The 13142-nt window shown below is 46.2% G+C and overlaps 1 protein-coding gene across 2 annotated transcripts in view; it reads right to left on the reverse strand.

Annotated features, from left to right (window-relative positions):
• Positions 1-13142, reverse strand: part of Hr39 (Nuclear hormone receptor FTZ-F1 beta) — a 145976-nt gene that overhangs the window by 27268 nt on the left and 105566 nt on the right. For both annotated transcript variants that reach the window (XM_075670232.1, XM_075670237.1), the window contains one exon: positions 2677-2824. In XM_075670232.1, the coding sequence (XP_075526347.1) occupies positions 2677-2824 (148 nt within the window). The remainder of the gene's footprint in view (positions 1-2676; positions 2825-13142) is intronic.

The following is a 13142-nucleotide window of genomic DNA, read 5'->3' on the forward strand; positions in this document are numbered from 1 at the left end:
CATTATCCGCATAATATTCTGTTCTGCAAAGTCTACTAATAACTCTCCCCTGCTATTCCTAGTGCCTATGCCATATTCCCCCACTGACTTGTCTCCAGCTTGCTTCTTGCCTACCTTGGCATTGAAGCCGCCCATCAGTATAGTGTATTTTATTTTGACTTTACCCATCGCCAATTCCACGTCTTCATAGTGAAATGTGAAATCCTTTAAAAAGACAAGAAATTTGAGCCGCTGCACAATGGCCTGCTTCCCCAACAGCTGCAGCGGGCTCATTTTCCAGCCTTGTCCGTGTGCCTCTCTCTCGTCGCCCTTCCACCTCTCCGAACACGAATGGGCTGCACCCATAGCTCTATGTCGCGCCACTCTCCGAAACACGAATGGACCCCGCCAACTGTGCTGCTTCCAGATTGCTCGCCGGCTCCTCATTCAGCGCAGTTCTGCAAACAGCTTAATCGCTCGCGTTCGTCTTTGTTGGTTCTGTCGAGATCATTCCTGGCCACATGGTTTCTCAGCCTCATTTGACTCGCCACCGAAATGGAAGATGGCTGATCTGCCCGCTGACAATTGGAAATGCACGACGTTGCTGGTGAAAAGAAAGCACACGACTGCTACAGATCTGGAAACTATGTGCGTCAAACCGATTAGGCGATCGCTGCGAACGTGCTTGCATCGGATAGCGATGGCGGCGACGCCAGCGATTACATGGTAGGGCAGGCTGCCTCAACATTGTCCTCACAGGAGGGCCAGCAGATGATTCAGTCACTCCGGAGGTTCATTTTCGCGAGGTACCTTTGGCTGCACTGCATGGAGCACCTGGATGCCTTGGAGGAGGATGTCGGCAAGCTTCGCGTAAAGCATGCAAGCCTGACGGACATAGGGTTTTCTTGTGCAAGCTAGTGAGAAGTACGTGGCAAGATGCTTCTGGTGATCTTGCCTCACCATTTCTTCTGTATTTCTCAAGCTGACAGGCTGCCATGGCAACCTTCTCACATTTTTTAAAAGGCACCTTTTGCGGCCACTACAGCGATGCCTCGGCGGAGCTCGCATATCGCTTGCTGCCCGTGACCCCTCTTTGCAGTTGTTATAGCAATGCCATTCTTAACACCGACAGCTGCAGCTTGTTACATGCGATCGGAGCGCCCAGGAAGCAGTTAAACATGTGAACACAATCGGCAGCCGGATGAAGGAAGGTGGTGGCGAGAGGCTGTGGCCTCCCCGCCTATATAGTTGTCTGGCTTCAGCTCTGCCATCCCCCTATTTTGATTTTTTTCATCCAACCCGTGTATAGCAATTATCTGTTATAACAATGGAATTTTTGTGGCACTTGAATATTGTTATAAGTGGGTTCGACTGTATAAAGAAATGCTCGATATATTGAAGTATTTAACAGTTTACAACTTCTTGTATAGAACACCATGTATTTTGAACCTCAATACAACTGTGTGTATACACGATTTCAATATAATGAAACTTCGCTGACACTACAAAAAAAATACTGAGACAATAAATAGAAATTTCAGTAGACGCAGATGGCCAAATGGTTGAATCGCGGCTGCTTGTGAGCGCACCTCTCAAATCCCGAGCTGCGCGAAGCAGAGCAACATCATGTTCTGAATAAAGTTCAATCGCGATAAGATCCTATCGTGCCCCACGCGCTATATGCTTCAGATACAAGTGAAAGCATGCCAGGGTTAGATGAGAAGGATGGTGGGGCTTGAGTGCTGTCTTCCCGCACAAGCAAGTGGAAAGGGGGACGGAAGAGACTTCAGTGTCACTGCGGGTGACACTATTATCCGTGGGGACGGAGTGTACACAAAAGCGTGGTTGGCTTCACTTTGTACTGCGGCCAGAGATGGCCCATGCACCCATATATAATTAAGGAACACGTCTCATGTTCCCGACAGTGACCCTTTTTCACTCTTAATGTGCTTTATCGCATAACAAAACTGTACAGCGGCGTAGATCACTTAAGAAAACCAGACACTATTCAACTCATATTAGACCTCGGCCTCACACCACTCCACAACGCATGTCTCGATCAGGAGAGAATTGAGATATGCCTTCACTGCCTATACACAAGACGAGGATTTAAATGTCACTTTGGCTAACTACCTAGTGCATAATGGCAATTACGATGCGACTGTGCTGCATAATCAGTTTTTTCATTCTTTTTTTTCCCCCATGGTTGGGTTGTGGCAGTTTTCAGGCAGATTTAGGACCCTGTCTGTACAACTGGCAACATTCGTTGGAATTCGGGAATCTCCCATACAAATCAGGAGTTGGCAGGTATGAATATATATGAACAGATCGTGAAAGAGGCCCCCATATGGGAGCTAAAACGTCTTGGTTTCCTTTTCTTTTAATGGTTTTGGTCGGCGTCCGTTTACCCTTGACTAATACCTAGGTTTCTTTTGACTGCCAGATAAGCAAGCTCTTTGGCCCACTATATGTATGAAAATAAAAGACACTGCAAAAGTTCAGACCACTGTATACATCTTTGGGTTTACACATTTTACATAGCTTGCTCTTTGTTTTTGCAAAAAAGCAATATGAATTATACCCACTTTACTTTTAAGGTCATTTCAGGTTATGAAAAGCCATAATGCACAAACAGGCTGAAAAAGAAAAGGGGGGACTGCTTGCTACTTAATTTTCATTTGCTAATTTTTTGCTTACCGACTTATCTCTCGGTCAGTATAGTGCCAGAGGTGCTCAACAGAGACAATCTCCTGCACGAGAGATGGCACCACAGGTGGCTGCTGCTGACCCACAAAAGGCTGCGGGGAACCTTCCAATGGAGACCCTGATGACAAACTGCGGGATTCTGTGCCCAGAAAAGAAGACAGTGGTTAAGTGCAAGCACATTCCCAATTGATTTTCAGAAATACAAGTTATTTTTGGAAAGAAACCACTAATAACGACATAATGGGTTGCCCTTCACAATGCATGCTACCTGTTAAAACATTTTCCTGAGCATGGGCAGAAGTTCTTTCCACCATGATGCATAGTGTGATATATCAGTGCTTGTTGATATGTGCTATTTAAAAACAACAGCATCAACAACAACAAATGCACCATGAAGCCTTTGGACATCTGGCTACCAGATGTATAAGTACACTAAAATAATCTTGGTAAAATGTAACATCTGCAGTTATTTTAAAATCTGCACTCTGTCAAGACTTGCATCTGCACTTGTGCCTCAGGTAGATGCTGACACTTGCCTCAAATTAACTGGTGATAGGTTGCATGGAACTGTTCAAAGGTTGCTTCCTCTACTTGCTCAGCTATGCATTCTGGAATTGCTGTCACCATGAAAAGTTGCAGTGAAACTTGCCTATGGCTCGACTTCAGTAACAGAGCCCACACTAAGGAGCCAACTGTGTATTGGTGAGCATGTAAGTGGCAATTAAGACACCTCTGGCATGCAGAGTAGCAGTCATTGTTTAATATTAAAAGACAGCTTCACTCAATTGCGAAAATATCTGCTTTGCGCTCTAGCTTCACTTCTGTGCATTATTGTGAGGTTACTCTGTTGGCAACCTTACAGAGCTTGTGATGCGAAGACGTATGACGAAAAAGGTGAGCAGCTTTCCTTGATTTTAATGGGGAATGTAGCAATCAAAATGGCTGACTACATCAAAAGATGGGATTTTAAGATAAAATTTTCTCCGATTCTCATACATTCCTTTATCAGACATCTGAATATTATAACAAAATATGCCGCAGAAGTTTCAAAAACCACAATTTTCTAGTCTGTAGTCATCAAAAATGAGGAAAAAAATATGGGCTTTGTGAGGTGCCATTGCGTGCTACTGATCACATTGCTTTCTGGTGACAAGAATGCTGCTATTTTGGTAACATCAAAGAGATAGATCAATGCCCGATCTAAACCACTGAAATGTTGACTGCTGTGGTTCAAGATGTGATGACAAAATTCACTTTACATAGTTGTTCTCGCGCCTTAAAATATCCTGCCTGGTTCTCAAAAGAGCTGTGACAGGGCCTCGAAAAGAAGGCATAATTTCACCATATATACAAAGCACCACGCTGCGAAGTTTCTTACCAGCAGCTCAGTGAATGCAGGAAAGAGGCTAAACAACTCTCGAAGCAAGACAGGCAGACTCGTGTGGACTCTATTCAACTCTCTTTGAAACGCGATCCTTCCTACCTATGGAGGTTTGCCAGCCACTTTGGTTCTTGCTTTTTAAAGAATGATGAGGTTTGTGGTCACTGCAGTCCAGACCAATCCCACAGTTTTTCTGGCTATTTCCTGCCTGTGCCACCCATCACAGAGGGAGAAGTTCACAAAGCCATTAAAAGGCTAAAGGCTAAAAAATCATGTGGGCATGATGGAGTACCCAGCTTTATTGCTAAGAAGCCCCTCACCAAGCCACGTAGAAAATTTTGGTTATATGCTGGAAGTTGTTATGTGCCCTTTAGGGAGCACTCTACTAAAAGAATTATTCAAATTGGTTCATCAATAGCCAAGCTACACATAATTGAGTGCCACGAATGCACGATTTCAAGATGTGAGCTTCACTGCCAACATAGGCACTCTCTCCACTAGCCCCATCTGGCCTCCATAAGCAATATTTCTTCCTTGCTTCTCCCACACTGGAGCTCGAGAATAGCGTGATGGATACATGACGGACCCCGTCTCCTTTTTTTCCCTTGCTTTTTGCTGCGTGGCGCTCTTCCGCTGATGGTGTTGCGCGCAAGCTGTTGCATTTGTCTCGTTTCGCACAGCACACGATTTTGTGCACTGTGCATGAGAACATCCGACTAGTGGTATAAGTCAGTGCTACACAAGCACTGAGACAGACAAGCAGACCACAGAGCATGATTGCGTGCTGGAACACGGTAGAAAATGACATAGTTTCGGTATCTGCGCACTACGATTGCATGACGTGGGAACAAGCAGACAAAACAGAAGTACATCTCTCGTGCTGTGGTGAAAAGTAAGCTTGGAATCCGCGGCTGTCTGTTGTTTTAACGCCTTGACTTTGCTCTCCCTCACGGCGAGGTTGGCACATCGATGATGCACTCTTTCTCAAGTGAGTTCTCGGCGGTGGTCATGAAACGCCATCCGTTCTTCGGCCGAACGCACGAAGTGCGGCCCGCTCCTGCTGCCGTTCCCTCAACACAGCTTCCCCATCTGACCGCCGGGCCTGAACTGGCGAGAAACGGTGGGTACGAGGTGAGCAAACACGCAATCATGCCCTTTCCCTCCTCAGGAGGGAGGGGATGCCTGTGATTGGCTCGCGCTTTGTGCTGCGTCTACTTCTTCATGGATATAAAACCCCGCTTTAAAGGGCGCAAGTGATGAACTGACAGTGGCTGAGTAGGTTAGCATGGTGGTTTCGCAACCCGGAGGTCGGTGGTTTGAATCCACAGCCCAACAAACAATTTTTATTCTTACGCGGCTCGAGTTTTTTCGTACGGCAACACCGACGCCGACACGAGTGAGGCAATACAAGCTTTGCTTGAAAGCACGCAGACATTTGGTTTGTGTGTTTTATTATTTCTCTAAACTTTAATTTGTCTACTGAGCAACAGATTACACAAATAAAAGATGTTATCTTGAATAATAACTGAAGTCACATGTCACTATGAGCGACGTCACAGCACAGGCATGTACGTAGGCGAATTTGCACAATATGTCAACCCTCCAAATTGTAGTGAAGCACCCGGGAGGAGAAGTGCAAACGGCGTTCGGTTTGGAATTTCAGCTCTTTTCCTGGTGCGTAGTAATGCAATACTTAGCACACACGGCCGTTAGCGCACATTGTATGCATGGTGCTTGTCAGCTCAAAATAGCCAGACCTGGCGAGGGGCCCTTTAAGGGATTTGCAGACTTGCTTGCACTTATCTTGATACACATTCAATCGTTCCCAGGAGACTGGTATCTTTCCCACTGTGTGGAAACACTCTATCATCACTCTGATCCTAAAGTCCAGTGACCCCTCCAGGGTAAACAATTACTGACCCGTCTTGCTACTTTGTTTTTTAAGGTTAAGGAGATTCTGATGCATGCTAGACCTTATGGCTATTTTCACCACAAGCTGTGTGAGAAGCAGCAAAAGGGTTTTCATCATAACTGCTTTACTGCCACCCAACCTGTGTGCGTTCATTCATAAACTTGCCCCTGATTTCCGTACCAGAGGCCAGATGGAGACCACGTATTTCAACCTGTCCAAAGCTTTAGATTTGGTTTTCCACCCTCTGCTGCTATGCAAGATGTATTTGCATGGAATATGCAGGAATTTAACCAACACTGTTTTCTAGTTGCCCGTGTCATTGCACAGATGGTGTTTGTGTCAGGTTGGCTCTCTAGGGTGTTTCACTCTCCCTCAGGTGTCCCTCAGGGCAGCAATCTCGGCCCTCTACTCTTTTTAATTTTTTATCAATGATGTAGTCTTGCACATCAAATACTGTGATGTTTTACTCTTTGCTAATGAGATTAAGTTGTTTTGTAGCATCAACTCCACAGATGATCGCCGTCTTGTCCAAGACATCAACTCTATCTCATCATGGTGCTCCAACAAAAAACTAACATATTTATTCGAATCTAGGCCGATAGTTTTTTTTCAAATAATCAGATACCAAGCTCTATGGTCGGCTTAGATTCAGGAATTTTAAAAAACGCGGCAGTTTGTAATTGAAAATTATAAACATGGTGCACAGGTAGCGACATCTTGAAAAGTGAGTATCACAGCCGCTATTAGCTACGCCAGTAGCCAACTGAAGTACACGAGCGACGTCGCTATTTTGACCTGTGTCATATCGGCGTGCGGCGCAGCCCATAGCGTGGCGTCATCGTAATGGCACCAAACAGGCGATGCCACTATAGTGCCGCCATAGAGAAAGGTTGTGTGGCACTTTCAAATGAAGAGTTGTGCTAGCCGCAGAGACATCGTCAACCATTCAAGCTGGGCAAAACTTCAGCATCGATGAGAAAAACATCCGTCGTTAAAGGGGGCGATGGTGGACGCCTTTTCGGTGTGCTGCAATAACAGAGAGGAGCTGTTCACCGAGATCGCGCCGCGTTTCGATGCATCCGAGCCGTGCCGCACTGTCTGCGCATGCCTGGGCGCGCGGACGCGAGATTGCGTGCGTCTGCATGTATGCATGTAGTCTGGGCTATAGCGACGAGGCTAGCAGTGATGATAATGTAGCGTGAGCTTGGCATGTTCATATTAAATAATGCTGCTTTAATTTTGTGAACATTGTCTTCACTTTTTTGTTCTACCTACATTCAAGGTAAGTTTTTTTTATTTTTTCTAGCTTCGGACATTCGGGGGTCGGCTTAGAATCAGGGCCGGCCTAGACTCGAGTAAATATGGTACTAATCAAACCATGTTGTATCATTCAGTTACTGTCACAGCCTCCTTTATCATTTGCACACGGTAAATGGCCTGGGTATGGCAAGAGCTTCAGTAATCCGTGACCTGGGAGCATATATAAATGATTTGATAAGCTTTAATTGTTGAAGCTTACTAAGCTTTAATTTGAATTAAGCTTTAATGTTGAAGTCATTACGAAAACTGCTCTGAAGACACTGGGCTTAGTTACTTCCACAACCAAAGCCTTCATCAAACCCGCTTGTACCGTGCTCTAGAGCACTCTCAGCTAGAGTACTGCTCTGTTGTCCGGAACTGCCTGCCTCAGTACCTCTCTACCTTGATATAACACATTCAAAGCAAATTCATCGGGATATATTACAACTGGTACCTACACAGACGTGTCTATTTCAGGTATAGAGGACTGTGGAGCTCATTGGTATTGGTTCCCAATCGCAGAGACAACTTGTCCATGATGAGCGCTCCCTGCGCAAGGTAAGCCATGGGGCCAAAGACTACGCTCCACTGCTAACTGCAATCAGTTTTTATCTTCCTACTTGCTGTAGCAGGTCTTCCCTGTTTTATCCATCTCCCACCTCCCTCAGGACTCCAATGAACAACTGGCAAATCATTTAAAAGCTCCTTGACATGCACAATGTAGACACAGTAGACTCCCTTTTAATACAAACTCGAAGGGACCATGAAAATTTGTTCGTCTTATCAGAATTCTCAATAATTGGCAACATGACCAGGTGCATCCAAATACCTTACTTCAAAATGGTAAATGAAGTAGACTTACAATGAGGGAAAAATGACATAAAAAGCATTTATTTAGCTGAATTTTCTCTTGCTTGGTTTCATTCAGTCCATGATGGATGTTTAGCATGTCTGTGCAAATCGCCAAGCAGCCACAAACGATGTGCTCTTACCTAATGACCTTAAAAATCCTTCTGTGTCTTCGTGCTGCTGGAAAAAGTTCACTAGGGAGTTCAAGCAGGCATCTTCCATCTCACAGGTCATTGGTGCAGGCTCCAAGCTAGCGTAAGTATGAAGGAGCGTGCCAGTGTGCGGCAAAGGAACGCAACCTATAGGAAAGTCTAGGTGACATTGAGTGAAGTGGGGAAGGAGAAACGAGGGGAAGCGTCGTAGATGAGGAAGGTAGGCAGAGGCAGACTGGGTTGACCTCCTCTGGCAGTTGCTACAGGTTTTTCTTGCAATACGGATGTACCAGGTTTGTCACGTGATAACATCGTCCTCGCACGCTGTACGCTGTGTGCGCGAGTGAAAGCGTGCGACGGTGAGCCGACAATGACGGCTCAATCTCGTGTGTGCAAAGGAGTAAATGGGGGTGGGGAAGTGCGCCATCTCCTGTTGTGCGCATGGTACTAGGGAGGGGAGGGCCGGGTGTTGTACTTCGGCCGTGCACAGTTGCACAGGCTTCATCTTGAAAGTGATCTGCTTTGGGGGCACAGTCTAGGTGGGCCGATGGCTTGTAGCTTTGCATGCGCTGTGCTCTCATTGCGTAGCTTGCACTGAAGCAATAGACAGCGCGAAGGACACTTCGCTCGTTGCTGCTGCCGCGATTCCTCATGCGAGCATTTTGACAGCGAGCGGCTGCAGTCATCGAGTGTGATGCGTTCATGTTTGCCTGAGCGCACTGACACCATGCTTATCAATTTAGCTAGTAAGCGAATGAAAGAGGCATTCTACTCTGGCGGCTGCTGCATATGGTGCGGCCGTGTGAGTCCCACCTTGAATACGATCTGCGATGCGGACAGTCCAGGTGCACCAAGGGCTGATAGCTTCGAGTGCGCTATAGCACCCATACACTTGCGCGTCATCCACGTTTACAAAGTGAAGCGTCACTGTCTCTTTCTGTATCCTATTCTTGTTTTCACCTCTGTCCACGGGCGATGTGCGCCACAGGCCTCCAGTAGGGTGCCGCAATGCACGTGTCCCTGGGCGCAGCGCATCAAGGCACCCTAGCCTGCAGGATTGGTGGTGGTCACTCCGAATGTTTGTGTTAACAGAAGAGCACGTCTGAGGCAGTTCATTTTAAGCAGATTCCTTTTGCATTGAGTCTATGGAAAACTAAACAATCATTCCCATGCTGTTCGTTATATGCGAGAATTTGGCTTAACAGAGTTCGTCTAAACGAGAGTTCACTGTATTATTCATGTCATTTAAACACCTCTCTAAGGATGCTATGAAAAGAGTGGCACATTCGTGCTGAGATACATCATCCATGTTGAGATACATGGTCAAGCCCTGTGTTCAGCGATTTGCACCCACTTTGTTATTTTTTTTTTACCATTCTTTTATGTGTATCTTCATTTACTTCTCTTTAGTTTATATGTACATGTATACCTTTGCATAGCTTTATGTGTATTGGTCCTGTGCCATTTAAATTCTGTCATGGTCTTTCAATTTGTTTTGCCCCCGTGGTTTTGTGCTGCTATATACACCATTCAATTTGTACTGTAGTGCACCACACTAAAGGTTCCAAGCTGTTTGTGGTTGTGAAATCCTGTTTCGATACCCAGTTTCGGTTTCGAATTGCTATGACCGCTAGCGCCACTCCGCGCTCAATGCTGGAAGTGTACCCTGCCGTGTTCCCTTTCCCCTCATTGGAATAAATGCATTCTTTGTCTGATCCCCGACTTGAGCAGTCCGGCTCTTCTTTTGCAGCGTTTCGTGCCCGGCTGTTAAGCCTCACACCGTAGGTCTCCAGTCTGGCTGCCCCGCCGAAGCTACCACAAACTGGCGATGAGGTAAACCGTTTGTTCTGCTGCTGCTTGCCTCTGCCATTCTACTACTCTTCCTACATGGCTTCCGGCATGCCAAAATGCTACAGCTACTTCTACGTCTACTCCATCAACCTCAACTCCCCCGTCTTTGTTCCCAGTGACCAGCATGGCGTTTGCACCACCCATGCTTCCTTGCCTTGCATTACCCGGTACTCCTACGGTACCATGGTTGACTTGGAAACATTTCTTTTGCACGTTTCTCCAAGCGACCGGATGTGATGCAGTACAAGACGAGAGGAAGAAGGCCATTTTACTCAGTAAGTTAGGCTTTGAGGGGCAGCGTCTCTACTACGACCTGGCATCCCAAACAAACCTGACAGCTGCAACATTCGAAGATATTCTTCGTATCCTTGATTGACATTACGAGGAAGGCACAAATCCCCTTGCACATCGTATTATCTTCAGGGACAGGAAACAATGAACTGGGGAAACCTTCCAGGATGTCACTGCATTACAAAGGCTAGTGCCCGCTTGTGCGTTCGGCGTTTGGCACGACGAGTCCCTTCGTGACTAAATCTTGCAAGGCGTCGCATCAGCAAGAATACGAGCAAGGTTACTCTAAGAAGGACCTTCCCTCACACTCAAGAGGGCCGAGGAAATCGAGCGCAAGCTCACAAGGCACTTGAAGTTTTCAACCGCTCGCCTGTCCATCGCGTCTCGACGCAATGCGAACATAACGCTCGGCCCGAACTCCGCGAAGCCAGTTGAGACATCACAGTCCATTGCTGCTTATGTGCTTCTCCTCACCACATCGCATCGAATCTAGGCGGTCTGGCCAAGCACGTTACCTGCCCCGCGTGCGTAAAAGTGGGACATTACGCTAATGGTTGTCGTTCGAGGAACCGAATGCACTGACAGTCCCCTGCTCGAGCTCAGTTTGTTTCCGCTACCGCCGACACAGAATCAGCCACTACAGTAACATTAGTGCTTACAACACAAGCACCGAATTCCTGTTCAGCAATAATTTACGCCGAAGGCCTCGTTGTGAATGCCCCACTCAAAATGCTCACGGATACAGGAGCTACAGTGTCGCTGATGAACAGCCCCATGTATGAAGGACATTTCAAGGGTTTTCCCTTGTCTCCATTTAGTCTTTGACTCAAGAATTATTTTCAGCAAGAAACATTGCATTCAGGACATTTCTCCATGTTCGTCAAGTACCGCAACAAGGCTGCAGTAGTGACATTTCATGTCACGAACAAAGGCACTTCTCTTCTAGGCCTAGACGCTATTCAAGCTTTGGACATTGACATTAAAGGGTCTTCGCTCACATGTCAACAAGCATCACGAATTCCAGCTGACCCAAGCATTCACCTTTCGTCTCTACCGCACAACACTCCAACAGAGTTCACCCATCTGTTCTCAGGAGGATTGGGTCTTGTAAAAGGCTTCATCCACAACGTTAGTCTTCGAGCTTCAGTGTAACCAGTCTCAGCAAAACTACGTCCTCTACCTTTGGTTCTCCGAGAGCAAGTCTCTGCCGTACTACATAGGTTGGAATCAGCCGATGTCACCGAACAAGTGTCAGCGTCCGAGTGGATTTCTCCGCTCGTCGTGGTTCGGAAGAAAGACAATTCCATTCGACTCTGCTTTGATCTCAGGGAACCCAACAAGGCTATCGTGATCAACGCCTTTCCACTACCGAGGGCTGACAAACTTTTGCATTGACTCGCTGATGTTACTGTCTTCAGTAAGCTGGACTTACAGTCTGCTTATTATCAGGTTTTATTGTCTGCGAAAAGCCGTGAGCTTACTACCTTCATCACTCATGACAGTCTCTTTCGCTTTAAGCGTGCGTGTGTCAATTTGGCATCTGCACCATCCGCTTTCCAGCAGATCATGTCATCTGTCTTAAAAGACTGTCCAGGTACCTTGTGCTACCTAGATGATGTTTTGATTTGGAGCCGCACACAAGCTGAGCATGACCTGAGCAGCTGAGCTTTCTAGAATCTCAGCTGCTGGCACGGAGTTAAATGCAAAGTGTGTATACAGTGTCCCAGAGCTCACTTTTCTTGAACATAGGGTCAGTGCAAACGGAATTTTGCCGCTGGAAAACAAAGTTAAGCCGATTGTTGAGGTACCACAGCCAAATGACAAGGCTCTGCATTCATTTCAGGGCCTCACGGGATATTATGCAAAATTTATCCTGCAGTACGCTGAAGTGGTCGAGCCTCTTAGAAAATTGCTAAAGCAAGGACAACCTTTTGTCTGATATCAGGATGCTGAATACAGCTTCCAGTCTACTAAGGAAGTGGTTGCATGCGAATTCGGCTCTTATGCCAAAAAGGTTCAAACGTATGTCGACCGTCGTCGTGCAACAAAATGCCCTCAGTTTCGTCCAGGAGATCTTGTCCGAGTACGTAACTCGAGAAAGGCCGGTCCTAAATATTCAGGTCCATTCAAGATTTACCATAGGACAGGTCACAATACTTTCAAGCTTGAAAATGGCAAACGTTGGAATGCATCCAAACTTGTGAAATGCCCTGTATGACAGGATTCTCTTGAAAATTTTACTGAAAGGAGTCATTCTAATGAATTCCCATCCCTTGATGATGGTTTCCCACCTTTTCTTCCAGTTCCTACTGGTATAGGGGATACCTTGCATTTCTTGTAAAGTAGATGTGCAATAAGCACAACCTCAAGTTCACTACGGTAATTACCGTGACACGAATTTGTATATTTATACCAAAAGTATTTTCCATGTTACTTAGGTCCTCACAAGGGGAATTCCTTGAATTCTTGCAGTGTAAACGTGCACTACGCACATTCTTCAATCCACGACGGCCACAGAGCTGTCTCGACTCGAGCTCAGAGTGAATGTGCCACCCATCCGTGTTGACCAAGGGGGTACATGGACGTTTGCATTGTCAGTTTCTTTCTTACATTCATTGAATTCTCATTATCATGCACAACGTGTATTTGCAAGTACGCATCTTTTCGTTGTGCTTCCCCCCCCCTAGATGGGTACTTTCCAAAATTCCGTGCAATTGTGTTC

This window comes from Dermacentor variabilis, chromosome 1, assembly GCF_050947875.1.
Source record: "Dermacentor variabilis isolate Ectoservices chromosome 1, ASM5094787v1, whole genome shotgun sequence".
NCBI classification, from domain to species: Eukaryota; Metazoa; Arthropoda; class Arachnida; order Ixodida; family Ixodidae; genus Dermacentor; species Dermacentor variabilis.